This window comes from Ptychodera flava, chromosome 7 (assembly GCF_041260155.1).
Source record: "Ptychodera flava strain L36383 chromosome 7, AS_Pfla_20210202, whole genome shotgun sequence".
NCBI classification, from domain to species: domain Eukaryota; kingdom Metazoa; phylum Hemichordata; class Enteropneusta; family Ptychoderidae; genus Ptychodera; species Ptychodera flava.
This window is the reverse complement of record NC_091934.1, coordinates 45,533,955-45,550,083: the sequence shown is the minus strand read 5'-3', so window position 1 is coordinate 45,550,083 and position 16,129 is coordinate 45,533,955. Positions and strand designations below refer to the sequence as shown.

The 16,129-nt window shown below is 35.5% G+C and overlaps 2 protein-coding genes across 2 annotated transcripts; one reads left to right on the top strand and one right to left on the bottom strand.

Moving 5' to 3' along the window:
• Positions 1 to 2,893: 2,893 nt before the first annotated feature.
• On the bottom strand, positions 2,894 to 7,720 carry LOC139137680 (ran guanine nucleotide release factor-like). Its single transcript, XM_070705896.1, has 6 exons — positions 7,314 to 7,720; positions 6,701 to 6,814; positions 4,722 to 4,817; positions 4,152 to 4,209; positions 3,910 to 4,004; positions 2,894 to 3,398 (listed from the first exon to the last, which is right to left on the bottom strand). Exons 1-6 carry the CDS (start codon positions 7,385 to 7,387, stop codon positions 3,275 to 3,277), a joined length of 561 nt encoding a protein of 186 aa, XP_070561997.1. The 5' UTR covers positions 7,388 to 7,720; the 3' UTR covers positions 2,894 to 3,274.
• Positions 7,721 to 7,985: 265 nt separating this feature from the next.
• LOC139137679 (uncharacterized) lies at positions 7,986 to 15,805 on the top strand. Its single transcript, XM_070705895.1, has 5 exons — positions 7,986 to 8,209; positions 9,230 to 9,378; positions 12,026 to 12,133; positions 12,605 to 12,708; positions 14,940 to 15,805. Exons 1-5 carry the CDS (start codon positions 8,087 to 8,089, stop codon positions 15,110 to 15,112), a joined length of 657 nt encoding a protein of 218 aa, XP_070561996.1. The 5' UTR covers positions 7,986 to 8,086; the 3' UTR covers positions 15,113 to 15,805.
• The last annotated feature ends 324 nt before the right edge of the window (positions 15,806 to 16,129 follow it).

Here is a 16,129-nt window from a genome sequence, read left to right as displayed (position 1 = left end):
ATTCAATATTGACAGGATGCTTGGTTTGGAAAACTGTGGAGGTAAAAATTACTCCACATGCATACAAAATCTAAATTTGAAGGTAGCTCCAAGTTGGAAATAAATTCAACACAATCACTGCACTCATACTATCGACCAATGATAGCCATGCTTATAGGCCATACCTGACCCTATTGACCAATGATAGCCATGCTTATAGGCCATACCTGACCCTATTGACCAATGATAGCCATGCTTATAGGCCATACCTGACCCTATTTTTGTTAGCAGTGCAGCCAGCATTAAAAATGGGTCAGGGAACGGGACTAATGGTGTTCTAACAGTCTGGTTCCCTGACCCATTTTTACCGCTGGCCGCGCTGGTAACGAAAATAGTGTCAGGTATGGGCTAATGTTTCAGTCAAAATTTTGCCTGCATATTAATGAGCACAGTCACCTGACAGGATGATATGATCAGCACATCTGGACAGTGGCAAGCGTAGATGACGAAACATTGAACATTGAAGTTATTTGCACAGCTTCACTTTTAAGTCTCCAACTCTGTTCTATGATGGTATTTAGTGGTGAAATGACAGTTATCATCTGGGATTTTTTTCTCAGACGTGACCATGGTGACATTTGGCATGTATGGCAAGGACTCAAAAATAAATGATTTAAGCTTATCGTTTTTCATTCAATTTCAATATTTGCATAGGATGCTTGGTTTGCGAAACTGAGGTAAAATTACTCCATGGGCATACAAAATCTAAATTCGAAGATAGCTCCAAGTTGGAAATAAATCATGCAAACACTGCACTCGTACTATTGACCAATGATAGCCATGCTTACAATAGCCCGTACCTGACCCTATTTTCGTTAGCAGTGCAGCCAGCAGTAGAAGTGGGTCAGGGACTAGTTCAAACAAGCCTTACACCACTGGTGGCGCTCTAACAAGGCTTGCACCACTGCTGACACCACTGCCATAACTTGCAAACCATATCTCAGCGAAAAAGACATATAAGGATGTGATAATTCAACCAATTGTGCTTGTATCCCAAATCAAAGAAAAATGCAACAGAACATTTTCAGGTGTGTGTGTGTGTGTGTGTGTGTGTATATATATATATATATATATATATATATATATATATATACCAGTATATATGTGTGTGTGTATGTATGTGTGTATATATGTATATATATATATATATATATATATATATATATATATATATATATACACACACACACACAAAAATAGTTAAACAGTTTAAATGCACTGGATGGAAATAAATACAGCAATGATGTAAAGTAACGTCATGCAAGTGCAAGCAATAGATCATTATGGGTTCTCTATGATTGTGTCATATGAATGATGAAGATATGACATCAGCAGGATTAGTTAATAACAATTAATATACAGCAAAGAAATAACATCATCAAAATATCCTAGGTGTTCATCAGTTATTTACCAAGGCGACTGTTTCAGGGATTGGAAAACAATACAGTCAACTGCCTTGGCTCCCCAAGCAGTACTGATCAGGTACCACCACACCCTAAGTTACCCGGAGTCTGATGTTATATATGTCTTTTGGTGTTACATTGAATTTTTCAAAAAGTTGAGGATGTCTTGACATAGCTTTATGAAACTGTCTGATGATTTTATGTTGTTGTCCTCCTTGAGACAACATCCTGTTGTACAGGCTGGCAACTTTTGGAAGAAAATCTTCTATTAGAAGTGTTGCGCGAGCAATGCGAAGATATTCTGACAATACAGTGCCATAAAAAATATACAAAGGGATGTTACTTTCGCGATCTGGCATTCGCACTATAGAAAACTTGAAATCATCGTGCTCGTCAAAGAGTTTATAGACGAATATTCCATCTACTATAGATATGTCAAATTTGAGAAATGTAGCATGTTGTCCATTATGCTCACACTTCAACGTGAGCTCTCTCTCTCTCTCTCTCTCTCTCTCTCTCTCTCTCTATATATATATATATATACATATGTATATATATACAATTTGGTTAAAATTGTGGACCTATGTTTTCTGAGATAAAAGCATCTCATCATGATATGTAGCTGAAATATTCTTGCACCATGGTGGTAGTTTTAGGGTCTGTGAGACTGACAACATAAAGTTAGATTCCAGACCTGACTATCAGAATTGTCTGAGTAATTGGTGGAATAGCAATGCCATTTCTGAACCAAGGTATCTATCAGTCATCAGAACATAAATACTAAAGGGACAAAGGGTTAAGAAATGGGACCCTCACATATTGATGATTAAGGTTATATCATGAAAGAGTGAGTTGTCTGATATATCTGTGATCTCAGAGATTCTGCCTATGAATAGATCAACAGACCATTGAAAACTATTGACCTTATGCTATATACTATATACTATATGCAGTATGTTACAACCCAAGATCAGTGCAGCAAAATTTGTTATTAACAGATCAGAGTAGCCTGTGATAGTACCGTAATACATGTATACATTAATTCGCTGGCACGGCAGATTTCTTTGTTTTTTACAGGTCTTTCTATGTATGCCCTGAGATATGTTATTAACTGGTTCAGCACTGTGGCCAGCTTTGCTTGTAAGGGTCTATTGAATTCATAGCGGTATAAAGTATTCATATGTATCTTCCACCATCCAGGCCCATTCTGAAAACAACTTGAAAACATGTCTAAATAAGGAAGTCATCTCAGTATATGCAAAACAATATTGCAAATAACTTAGGAATCCTCCTGTCATTCTCCAGATAAGTAGTAATTGTCTAACATTTCTGGTGTTGTTCCACACTGTCTATACTGTTGCAATGTTTACAGACATTCCTGATTGTAATTCTCCGCAGGAACATCAATCATGAAGGCTACTTTCAACCCTGAAATGAAGCACTGCCAAATATGGAAGTCATCTTATATCAGAATTTAATCAAAATGTTGCAAAATGCTTTAGCAACTCCTCTCATTATTCTCCATATGAAGAAGTGCTGATATGTTCAATGTTGTTACACATTGTCTGAATTGTTGCACTGCCTGTAGCTGGTTCTAATTGTTCTGGCTCTCTGCAGGAACATCATGAGTGTTACTTTCAAGCCTGCAACAAGATCTGCCAAATATGGAAGTTGTCTTACATCAGAATATAAAAACATTGTTGCAAAATAATGCAGCAATCCTCTTGTCATTTGCCATATAAGGAAGTACCCACAAAGCACAGCCAAATATGGCCGTCATTTCATATCAGAAAATAAGAACATTGTTGCAAAATGATATAGCAATCCTCTTGTTATTCTCCAAATAGGGAAGTGTCTAATATTTTCAGTGTTGTTACACATTGTCTAAATTGTTGCAATGTCCATGGTTGATTCTGGTTGTAGCTTTCTGCAGGGACATGACTGCTACTTCCAATGCTGAAACAAAAAACAAAGTAAGCTATATCTCTAAAATTTATTTCTCAATAGGAAACAAATATTAGACAAAGGTAAAACTGATGAAATTCAACTTTGTACGTCAGGTTTCACGAATATCACATATACAGTACATTCAGCTTGCCTTGAACTTCCATTTTGCTGTCTCCCCATCATTTCATTTAACTCAGAAGATTTTGCAACTAATGCTGAATATGTGATACCACTACTTGCTAGTATGTGGTTTTGTAGTTCAAGATAACGCTGGTGTGGTTTTGTAGTTCAAGATAACGCTGGTGTGGTTTTGTAGTTCAAGATAACGCTGGTGTGGTTTTGTAGTTCAAGATAACGCTGGTGTTGCTTTCTAACATACTTAGTAATTCAATGTGCTATCTCACATCATTAGTAGTTATTGGTATTTTTCAAGTCTTGCTAAATTCTAACATTGCTCACAGAGTCATGTCTACACTACGGTACATATTAGTTCTAGCAGGAGTATGTGACCTTTACTGACCTGATTGACACCGGGTCATTGAGCGTGAGTAGAATATCCGTTTCATATTCTGGTAGCCTGTACAATGCTACATAGATGTTGATGGTGTTTTGTGCCTGCAACAGTCAAACATATTGGTAAATATTCACAAATATTATGAAAACAGTACAAAATGTTTGTATGGGAAAAAGAGAAAGAACGTAACCCATTACTTTTAGGTAGCACAGAGAAAATTATAAGTACTGAAGAACATTGAATTTTACCTGTTCATTGAATTTTGCAACTAGTTGCTTTCCACTAAGAAACCAGGCACTTTTACATCTGTAAGTAAATAAAAATAAGTTTAAACTTGAAAAAAGTTTATTTGAAGTTTTAAATTCCAGAAAAAAATTTACCTTACACTATCCATAAAATGACTGTTTCCTTCCTTTGAATTCAATAATTGACATAAGTTTTTCTGATTGAAACAATATTTGTATCGCTTCATTATCTAACAAACTGTCTACAATCTCAAATAATTAATGCTCACCTGTTCTTAACTATGCAATCTTTTGGAACTGCTGCTCAATGTATTGAAAAACTGTCTTAATCTGTAGCTGTTGATTATACGACTAAAAGTTCCATGATTAAACAAGAACGGAGCATCTTTATCCACAGGATGATGATTTTAAGATAAATTTTTCAAATTATCATACAAAGTGATTATGAGACTGGCCACAGGAATAGTTGCAGACTTCTCTAGCTTATTGATTGTTTACACATCTTCAAATGGCTGAAACTCAGTAAATATGGCTTCACTGATGCATGGCCATACCGTAATATCGAATACTTACTGCTTCATCGCAATCTGTTCTTTTGGAATCTGTTCAGAGACTTCCACTTGTGATGAAGTTGAGTTGTTACTTTCAGAAATGTCTTCAAAATGATAGCTTGTGGATGGAGAAAATAAGACCTACAGTAAGTACTTGAATGTGATCATGATTTTGTGGTCGAAATTCTGCTACGAGATAGACTTGGTTCAAGTCTATGATTTTTGAATGTGTGAGTGGGGTGAATGCGATGATTTGTGTTCTGTTTTCATATGAAACGTGTGAGTACGGTGACACGCAATACAACTAACTCATTTCTGCGCAGACTCAAAGGTAATTTGTTTGATCGCTAGGAAAACCTGACTGTGGCTGCCAAAATTCAAATAGGCTTGTATGAAGTAGAAGAGACACAAGAGAAACTGTTGCAAAATAATCGCAATCATACCAATCCATAATCCAATAACACTAGGTCAAAATTTGTAAGACAATAGTTGTAAACATAGACACAAAACAGCACAGAACAGACAGTAAATAGACGGTACACAAACAAAGTCATATTCATGAAAGAAAGATATATGGACCTCTGGCCAGAAGACCAAGAAGTGATGTCAGGTGTTTCGAAAATAGTAAGCGCATCCTGCCCCACATGTGGCACCCGCCATATATCAATCTGTAAGTCAGATAGGTAGTGGTCACTAACTAAGGCCCATGTCACCGATGCCATCAGTGATCATTTGTCGAAGAGAGATATTGTATTTATCAACCAGCTTGCGATACCTGCCAAAAAAGCGTTTGAATGTAGAGACAAGTCTTGCTCTGGTGTAACCTTGATTTAACAGTTTGAAAGAGAGATGGCCATGTCTCTCTACAAAATCACCATATGAACTGCATGCTCTTGCATATCGAATAAGCTGGGAAATGTATACCCCATAAGCAGGTGAGAGTGGAATATTACTGATGAGGTGTGGAAAATTAATTATACTAAAGTTGAAATCATCTCTCTTGTCATATAGCCTAGTAGAAAGGTGACCATTAGAGTCAAATTCAAGTAAAATGTCCAGATATGAAGCAGAAGAGGCCGTTTCTGTAGTCTCTTTAATCTCCAATTCTGGAGGATAAATCATAGCGAGATATTTACTGAATTCAGAGTTATTCAATGAAATAACATCGCCTATGTATCCAAATGTAAGGTTGAAAGTACGAGCTACAGAGACCTTTTTCTGCTTGATAAGGTTCTGGATAAATTCTGCCTCGTATGAGAACAGAAATAAGTCGGCAAGTAAGGGAGCACAGTTAGTGCCCATGGGAATTCCTATACACTGTTGGAAAATGTGTCCTCCAAATTCAACAAATATGTTGTCAATGAGGAAATCAAGCATACTGATAATGTCTTTCTCGGTATAAAACAAGTTACTTATTTTCTAAAAATTCACTGACTTGACCCAAGTCTAGCTATGAGTTATATTTGCAAAGTTGCCTGTTATATATCAGGTGCACTTTCAGTCAAATGATGACTATGCGGCCCGCAACATTATCATCAAGTTACCATTGAAAGCATGACTTTTGATACACAAAGCATGGAATTAAACATTTTGTGATAGCCACAGCAAGTTATTACAACTAGTATATTCTTATCACCAGCAATTCACCATGATCGCTCTTTCCACACAAGTATAAAAATCAACCTTTCACATTTTTCTTGGTTTGTGGTAGTCTTTTGATTTTTGATTTTGAAAGACGGACATCATCGGGGATGGTAAATTCTTATTCAGAGTACTTACAGCCAGAATGAAGAAAATATTGATAATGCCATATGACCAAAGCCTTTGAACTCCTGGAATGTTTCATAGGGCATAGGAGTCAATGACTATCCATAAAAAGTAATCTTGAGTTGTTCTCTCCTATATACACAAGTCAGATACTATAATGTACGACAACAGTGCACTTGGTCTTCAGCCTATAGCCACAGGGATTTACAATTAATAATAAAAAGAGTGTGTTACCTTGGTGCATTTTGGTCTTCAATATCCTGATATTCCATGATTTCAATGATAATACTCTGATCCGTTGATGGATGTGTAAAAACTTCCTGATTGTCTGGAATCTCCCTCACTGAACTGAAATGATATACCATGACGTCAAACGGTAAAATGTGGTTTTGTAAGGAGCAAACTATTTCTTGTTTTGTGGTGTGATTGGCATTACTGATGACATTCGATTATGTTCAGGCACGAACTACCTTAAAATAGATTTTGTAAGTTTTGTAAGTCTTCAGAGGAGGTTGACTTTCACGATTTTATGAAACATCCTAAACACTGTAATGATAGAAAAGTTAGAACTTCTCTCATCAATGAAGTTGCATTTAACATTTCATAGTTTAAGTGAAAGTTTTTGTACATTGTAAGGTAAGATGCCAAATTGTCCCTCATGAAATATATTATAAGCACTATGTCTCCCTAGCAGTAGCAGTCCAAGACACTGACGACAATGTTTTATGCAATGTTTTGTTCTTGCTCTCCCTGACAGGGCTGTATGTTACTGGCTAAACCTCCGAACACATACTGCCAAGATTATTTAGTAAGTGTCAGTGTTAGAAACGTGTTGTGTATGGCCTACCTAACGTCATTTGCTCCTTGTGGAAGGGCGATCGTCATTGCTCCCCCGAATAAGGGAAAATCTGCCAATGCCATTATTTTCTTTGATCAGCGTTCGTTGAATCGTCAAAGACTTTTCAAATCTCACGACCACGTTGACAGCAACCCCGACCATAGACTCTTGAGACCAAACGTTGCAGACGACTTTTGACAGTGTATTTTCACAGTCATGCCGGCTTCTCAGAGACGGGATATATTCGCATTTGTGGTGTTTCATGCAATGGAGTCGCCCAGCTTCGGCTGTTTATATAACTGCAAGAGTTGCAAACGTCTGCAAAACGTTAAAAAGGGAAAATCAGGTAAAATCTGGTTACATCCAGTATTTGGTCACTGTCGAGCTCGATCAGCAGAAGCAATGCTGTTGCGGACATCATGTCAAAGGTCGTAGCCTCATTTTGGGGATGAAGAAGGAGACTTTGTCATTCTTAGGTAGGGGTTAGTAGACTTGCTTTGAGGGATTTGTCGAAAATGCTCAAGGAAATTTTACATCTGAAATTGTTTACATTATATCACGAATTATGAGAGTATATCCGAATCTACAACATAACGTACGATAAAGTATTGCTATGCCTCTGTGGCAACAAAAAATTTAAAAAAGCTAGAGAAATGGACTTCGATTAAAGAATGGTAGAGTCCTGGAAACCCTGCAGGATTTCTGAAGTATATTTCAGTGGTGTGTAAACAATTACCAAGTTACTGGCTTTTCTGGCTTTGTGGTGAGATTTAAGACTTAAAATGCCGAAGAAGAAAAAGAAGTCTAAATCCAAGAGATCAACTGCGTCTGATACGCCACGGGGACCGACTGATCCAATCCCAGCGTTGCCGCCTGGCCCGCCAAGACCAACTCACCATGAGTCGGTAGGTTGAACCAAGCGTGAATTTCAAGTTATTTGCAATCATGGTTACGTAGCCAACCGTTTTATACATTTAGTCGAGACCAAACCGGAACGCTTGTACTTTCAAGTATAGATTTTCTAGTAAACTATTTTGACAATGTTTATGTCTAAACTTGCTACAAGTTACTACAAAGGTGACATTTTGTAACTATGTAAGAAATGTTTACTTTGTAAACGGAACTGAATTCCACGCAGTGTATTACTATCACATTTCCCTACAAATCACCAGAAACAAACAGAACCGCATTCCAGTAACAGCGTAGAATTGTTTGGTTCATCGGAGTCTGTACTGAGCTGAGTAACATGATAGAGATATGTATTAGGTGTAACCCAAGTCAAACATACTGTTACACACCTGTGTAGCCAATTAAATATTCATTTAATGTACATTGTCAATATTGGGCCATGAAATTGCAACAATGTAGCAGTTTTCTGGAAGTTAGTTTGTTTAGCAACCTTCTATTGTAAAAATCACACCAGTAGTGCATGCTGATCAATAGCACTCCTTGTTAATGGCATCTGTTTGTAAATGTTTACATTTGAAAAAGGGAAAAAATATATGTACGTATGTTGCAGCATGGACATACCACAGTCTATGATCAAAGTGACTTCTGAATGACTGTAAGTGATAAATAATATCGACTGTCTTTTCAAATTAATTGTCTGTTATGGGAGTATTTTGTAATAAAAAGGTGGCGTTGAATTTCCTTGATTTCATCATGATTTCACTTATATGGCTTCATGAGTTAATTTTACATGAATGTCTAGTGAAAGGCTGTCTAAATTTGAGCAGTTTTGCACAATACAAAAGTTGAAGTGGATGAAAAGGACTACGTTTGGATGAAGATATCAGTCATTTGAAAGAGTCTTGACATATACTTCGAGCAAAATATAACTGTATATTCCACACTGAAAACAATAATTCTGTACTTCCAACTTATCAGATTTATATATTTGTGGCGTTGTTGACTGCATATTGTAGATCCGTGCAATTTTGCACAATACAAAAGTGGAAGTGAATGAAAAAGACTACCTAGGGATGAAGATATCAAGCAAAGTACTGGATCAATTAACGCCTCAAGAAATACGAGATTTAAAAGCAGTGTATGATGCATTCAGCAATAGGAAAGGGTAAGAACACAATGGACCATTTTCTTGATTATGTGAAACTTTTGTCAAATCTTGTGTTCATATGGCACAGTCAGATATTTTCTCACTGGACAAACAGCACAACATTTACAATATTGCAGATTGCAAAACTCTATTACTCTATAGGAATTTTACTTCCATTATACAATTTGCTGATGTTACAAAAGCTAGCCCTTTTCAAATTGCCAGCAACTGACTGGTCCAATGCAAATTTAAGCCTTGTATGGTTTTGTTATGAGTGGAAAACAGCCAATTATGATTTGTAGAGCTGCTGAAAAAATGTTGAATTTGTTGATATTGAGTAAATTAAAAACATAATGCATATGATTTGATTTTGTCTTGATTCAATTCAACCATTCCATAGTATAATTATTATTTGACGAACATGTACAGGGATATGTACTCGCATGAAAAGTGTGGTGTAATACAATAAAAATTCCAAAACAAAGCAGTAAGCCTGCTTCAGTTTTTATACCTACGTAATAAATCCAATTGGCTAAATTTTGGCAAATTTGTTCAATCTTACCCTATTATCTCCAAATTTTTGCACAACTTTGTTGTCTGACTTTTTTAAAGGTACGGCTTAGAGGGGCATATTTCTATTGTTCTTTGTGTGTACCTATTAGTTCATACCTTGCAAGCCTTACTGCCACCTTATTTTAACTGTCATTGGTCACTTTATTAAAGGGACAAAGTCACCCATTTTTCATGCATTTTGTTTGATACGAGATACTACTCATATTGTTTGACATGTTGAAAGATAACGAATGAATGGGTGACCATGCATATATTCGACCCCAGTTTTAGACATGATACACGAAACAGTAGTGAAAATGAATTAATGGTCATGACCTTTCATTTTCGTGATTATTTCATTTAATTTGTCCAAAACTGGGGTCAAATATATGCATGGTCACCCATTCATTCAGTATCTTTAAACCTGTCGAATAATATGAGTAGTATCTCGTATTAAACAAATTCATGAAAAATGGGTGACTTTATCCCTTTAATATCCTGCAGGGAAGCAATGAGGCTTTGTTTTAATCGAATTTTAAATTAGGTGAAATTGTAGCCTAGAATCCTATTCCGTCCGCTTGCCTCCGTACGGAGGTATGGAGGCAAGCGGACGGAATAGGTTTCTAGGCTAGTGAAATTGTTGCTCCTCAAGGAAGTTCCTCAAGGAAGATTTAATCCCCTCAAGGAAGTTCCTTTTTGAAAAAGATCCAGATTGTGAATTTCACTGTAGAAGGAGGTTGAGGAGTCACTGTGTATGGAAAATGGCAATTTCTTTTATGTGCCATTGTTTGATGGTAATTTCATGGTCAATTTAATAATGACAGCTTTCAGTTAATCACCCTTTTATAGCAATGTAGATTTATGAGCTAGTGAAAAGAAATAACATCTCAAATATATTACTGAATTTTCTTGATTGGCGCTGTGAAGAATACTTAGAGAATATGTATACTTTTCCAACGATCCCTTTTGAGGAACATAGTATACTAATTTATCAAAAAATTGTTGAAAATGAGTAGATTTGCAAAATTGCAACATGAGTCAAGAAAATACAATAAAAGCAAGAAACATCTGTTGTAAATTAGTGTTACCATGGTTTCTAATCCACATGAAAATACAAGAATGTACCAGCTGTATACATTGATTCTATCTGACATTTTGCATGTTTTAAACACATGAAATTGAACTATTTTGCCCCAATGGTCCCTAATACTATCATATTATTTCCAGTTTTCAACATTGAAATTTTACACAGTTTTCATCAATTTACATCGTGATAAATGTCTGTATCCAATTTTCTGTTGTATTTTCTGTAGTTTGTGAAAAATTAACTGCCAGCAAATTGCTGTTTGCTATTATTAATTCAAGTGAAATGAATGTTATACACAGAAATGTTATAACATGGTTTTAATTTAATAGGAAATGTTTTGTATCTTCTAAAAGAATATACAAGGTGTTACACTTGCAGATCATTCATATATTTAATTGATAGCATTTTTAAACCTTAGTCAAAAATATGTATCGAACTAATATTTTCCAACCCAAATAATTAGTTTTCTACACATTTGTACTAAAAAATCATCCTGGCTTATCAATGTAAAAAAAATTGATACTCTACATATTGAGCTTATTTGGTATTAAACCCTATGAGTGCCAAAGTCAATTTTGTTGCCTTTATAAAATATATCCAAGTCAATTTTTTTTAGACAAAATTTTGATAAAAAACTTCAGCAAATGATGTGATATCGTTTTGGTCCAAAATTGTCAAAATATTACAGAAAAATTCATAAAAATTGGTAAAATGTTGAACTAAAATTTTGGAGGGAAAAAATTACAGCACTCAAAGGGTTAAACTGCTATAACAAAAAATAACACATTGCAAAAAGGAAAAAAAAACACAGCTTGTCTGTATTACACAAAGTCAATGATAAGTTTATGTTATCAAGTGACCATATAGAGTTTATATCATCCTGGCCAATTTTCCTCAAATGAGAACCAACTTGTTATCCTTTAAAAGCTTTGAAAATATATATCCCAAAATAATTCCACCAAGTATCTCTTTATAGCTAAACATTATTTGATGAATATAATCACTGTTACTTTTTTTATTCTTCAGCAAAATTGATGTGGACTCACTGAGACGAGCGATGAGAGCATTAGGTTTTAAAATTACAAAGCAGGAAGCTAGAGAAATGATCCATGACGTAGATTTAGAAAGATCTGGGTGAGTATTCAAATTTCATCACGATTATTTCAGGAATATTTTATTTATTATTATTTTCAATAACCTATGCTCAATACCTGTGAAATGTTCACAAATATTATATGTTCACGGACAAATGTGTTTAAAGAATGTATTTGGCATGTTGCATTCAAAGAAAAATGTGTTTAAAAAATAAATTTTGCATGTTGGAATAAATGATAAGTGTGTCTAAAGAATATATTTGGCATGTTGTAATTTGAGATAATTGTGAAATTGGGCCAGGACTGCCTCACTGTACACTCTGAGTGCCAGTAATGGAAAGATAATTGAATAGTTACAAGATATCCTATTGCTGTGACAAGTGAAACTGGTATAGGTATCAGATTTATTTCTCAGTGCGTTTTGATGACTAGTTATTACAAATTCACATTAACCATTCATATTAACTTATCTACAAATTGTCGTAATTTAATTGTTTGTCTTTTGCAACAGATATGTAGACTTCAATGAATTTTTAGAATTTGTGATACAAAGGCAAGGCTCAGCAAGGGACATCCATGATGAAATAAGACAAGGTTTCCATATGTTTGATTATGGTAAGTATGTTGTAAAGATTCTGATAGCTGTTATGTGAGGTTTCTCTCTTGAAGTCACAGGAAATTACAATTGAAGTGGCACTGGTTTGTTACTGAGTATAGGATGGCACCCAAGCCAGAAAACAAATTCTGACTGATTACGTCTCTGCAGCATGTGTTTGACATTCCTTGACCTGTAATTTTTTTAGTTTCATTTGTAGAATTGATGCTATCTACATTGGTACCAATAATTTTGCTTCGTCATTTGTCACAAATTTCCATATGATGTTTGTTTTTCCATTTTCATCATTGAAATGTGATGTCATTAGAATCAGCTCTTTACTGAAATTGTTGTGTGATACTGCAGGATAAATATCATGGTATTATCCCGTTGTTATGGACTCTAACCTCTCCTCCCAGGGACTAATGATAGAATTTGGTTTTCACAAAAATAGATCGACATCTTTGCTGAACAATCAGGAAAAGTCTTAAATTCTCAATAATCATTTTGTGAAACTTTAGACTGTTAAATGAGTTATTTGATGTACAAAAACTGTACTCTTTAATCTATTCGCGGTAATTCTTGTAACTCAGAGCTATTTTTGCATTCGGTAGAATATTTCGGCTGAATCACTCAGCCTTCATCAGCTGTTGTGTCATTGTGAATAGTACGATGACGTAACCGGTCTGCTGACCGCAGGAGGGCATTGTAAACTGCTGGAATTTCCATCCGAATGCAAAAATAGCTCTGAGTTACAAGAATTACCGCGAATAGAATATGATTCCAGAGCAAGGAAACAATATTTTTAGTTGTACTCTTTAATGTTATAAGTAAGATTCTATGATTTGACCTTCAGGTTAGAATGTTGTGTGAATCAGTGAATCACTTCAGAATTAATATCCCGGTATCTATATTTGGAATATTGTTACAATATATGATCCATGTATCATCTATAGTTTCTTGGTCTACTCTCAAAAGCATGCTGAAATACCCAGTATTTTGCTTGACAGCCCATATTTGTGTGATGGATTTTGTTATGTTGAAAAATAAATTCAGTAATTCAGTGAAGAACAGAAACACGCTGGTTGCATATCACTCAGGCTATATGAGCCAAATAATGGGTATTTCAGCTTGCGTTCAGAAGACCAAGAAACTGGAGCTGATGCTTGGAGAAAAAGACTGTAACATGTTTCAAAATTTGCCATGTCCTTTAGCTCATAAATTGTCTGAAGAAGTAATACAGGGTTCTTGCATAGGCTGCGGTATGGTCTTTTGGTATGACTTGGAAAGTATTACTAGTACCTGGTCAGGTAATGAACTTGAAATAGAAAGTATCAAACTTTTGCTCAAACGTTCTCTAGGAAACTTTCAACCATTCTCTTTTGTAATCAAGAATGAAAATCAGGGTCATCGTGCACTTTTTTGGATTAGAGAAACAAATCACCTTAAATTTAACAATATTTGAAAGTCAAAATGGCCGCCATATGTTGATTTTCACAACAATTTTACAGTACAGGCTTCAAAATCAGTGCATGTAAGTAGCAGATCAGACACACATCATAAAACTTGGAGGGTGCATTTGGGTGTACCGTTCTCGCCAGGAGAGAGAACATCCGACGAGGACGAGCTGTTCTTGTTCTTGATGATCAAACGACATAGCCTTGGTTTGGCAGAACTTGGTACAAATGTGATTATAGTCACAGCGACAGGCAGCTGTCATGAAGGAGACCCTGTTTCTCTAGTGGTAGCGCTATATTTCAATCATCGTTCATACATAAGCTTTACCTGAATATTACGTTGAAGACGTTCGTTGTATTTGTACAACTGTTTACTCTCAAAAATTTTCGACAACACTCCAAAAACGAAAAAGATCACATGTGTGGAAAGATCAAACTTGTAATAATAATTCACCTATCCCGACTTATATCCTGAGACGTTTTTTGTACAATATCAACATAGCACTAACATTTTCATTTTCGCGTGACTGGTTTCCGCCACCTTGTTCTCATCTGCTTCCGGATCAGACCAGGGTTGTGTTCTCTGTTCTTGGAACGAAGATCTTCTATTTCCAGAAATGTAGCGAAGAGCATCCAGCATGCTAGGCATTTCCGAGCACCATTCTTGTGTTCAGAACAGTGCGCCCAAACGCACACCCGGAGAGTCTAAAAACTGTCGCCAGGGCACCTTCTACCTCAAAGTACACAACGCAATGGTTGATTTGTTGACTTATGTTGTTTTTGTTTCCTCGTAGACAACACAGGAGGTATCACACTGGAAAATTTAAAACTTGCTTGCAAGGAAGCTGGAGTGAAGTTATCAGAACAAGAACTGAAAGGAATGATTGAAGAAGCAGATGTGGACGGTGATAACATTGTCAGTGAAGAAGAATTTATCAATATTATGCTGAAAACAAATCTCTTTTAGTGATATTGTATTTTTTAGGTTTTATCACCGAACACTACAACAAATTACAAATTTTGATGCAAACAGTCTATATTTTACGATTCACCTGTATTCAGATCTTGTGAAAACTATATAAAACCAACAGTGCTTTTTTGAGACGTTGACATTTTTAGTAGCCACTGAATTTCAAGTTCTAAAGATGGACTGTTTGTGAGTGGTCGCCTTTTTATCTGAGCTGGGAATACAGATGAGTTCTAAACACAGTGAGTATACTGCCAGGGACAGTGTTGTAGTGAGCGCCTTGCTTCTGAGAGCTCCCCAGGGTGGTGTCACTGTGACAACCACCTTTTGAACGTGTCTGGTCAAAATTGTGAATGGTCATGATTTGAAAACTAATTTTGCGTGATCTGCTGGTAATTTTAGTGTCAAATATTGACTGTTAGCATCAAAATGTGTGATAATGTTGCAAACAGATGACACGACTGAACATCAGATTTTGGTGGTAAAGAAAACTTTCATTCAAAAACTCATCTTTCGTATTGTTTTCAATTAGACAGGCCAACAGACTTGAGAATATTCATAAAAATTAATTTTGTACTTTGTACAGATTTGTAAATATTTTCAAAAGATATTTTTGAACGTTTTCAAGTACATGTATATAAAATATTTTGAAGTGTTTTTATAGTCTGAAGAATAAAAACATTCAAAGAAGTACATTTTTGTCTCATGATTTTTCCAACCCTCCAAATTATCATTTTCATAATAAAAAATTATATTACAGTGTACACATTTGATATTATCTATGAGATTTATTAACTTCTAGTGATGAATATTTGTAATTTGATGAAGAATGCAAATTATACTATTGTTTGCTTAATTTTTGTTTCATTTGGAGGATATGTGAAACGCACAAAATGTTACACTAAAATGTTCAGATACAGAACTATTTGTGATATTGAATAACATGGCATGCCCCCTTTTCATTGTGGTATCTATGTGTTTTATTTGTTGTACACAGCCTAGGAAAAGATCCATAGA

What these genes read in the sequence shown, in the direction of transcription:
- LOC139137680 (XM_070705896.1), bottom strand. Translation starts at nt 7,387, where the DNA reads ATGGCATTGGCAGATTTTCCCTTATTCGGGGGAGCAATGACGATCGCC. An exon ending in TTGCAAAATTCAATGAACAG is followed by an intron (nt 4,005 to 4,151) that starts GTAAAATTCAAT and finishes TGACTGTTGCAG; the next exon opens with GCACAAAACACCATCAACAT. An exon ending in AATGACCCGGTGTCAATCAG is followed by an intron (nt 3,399 to 3,909) that starts GTCAGTAAAGGT and finishes TTTTTGTTTCAG; the next exon opens with CATTGGAAGTAGCAGTCATG.
- LOC139137679 (XM_070705895.1), top strand. Translation starts at nt 8,087, where the DNA reads ATGCCGAAGAAGAAAAAGAAGTCTAAATCCAAGAGATCAACTGCGTCT. An exon ending in GACCAACTCACCATGAGTCG is followed by an intron (nt 8,210 to 9,229) that starts GTAGGTTGAACC and finishes TGCATATTGTAG; the next exon opens with ATCCGTGCAATTTTGCACAA. An exon ending in GTAGATTTAGAAAGATCTGG is followed by an intron (nt 12,134 to 12,604) that starts GTGAGTATTCAA and finishes CTTTTGCAACAG; the next exon opens with ATATGTAGACTTCAATGAAT.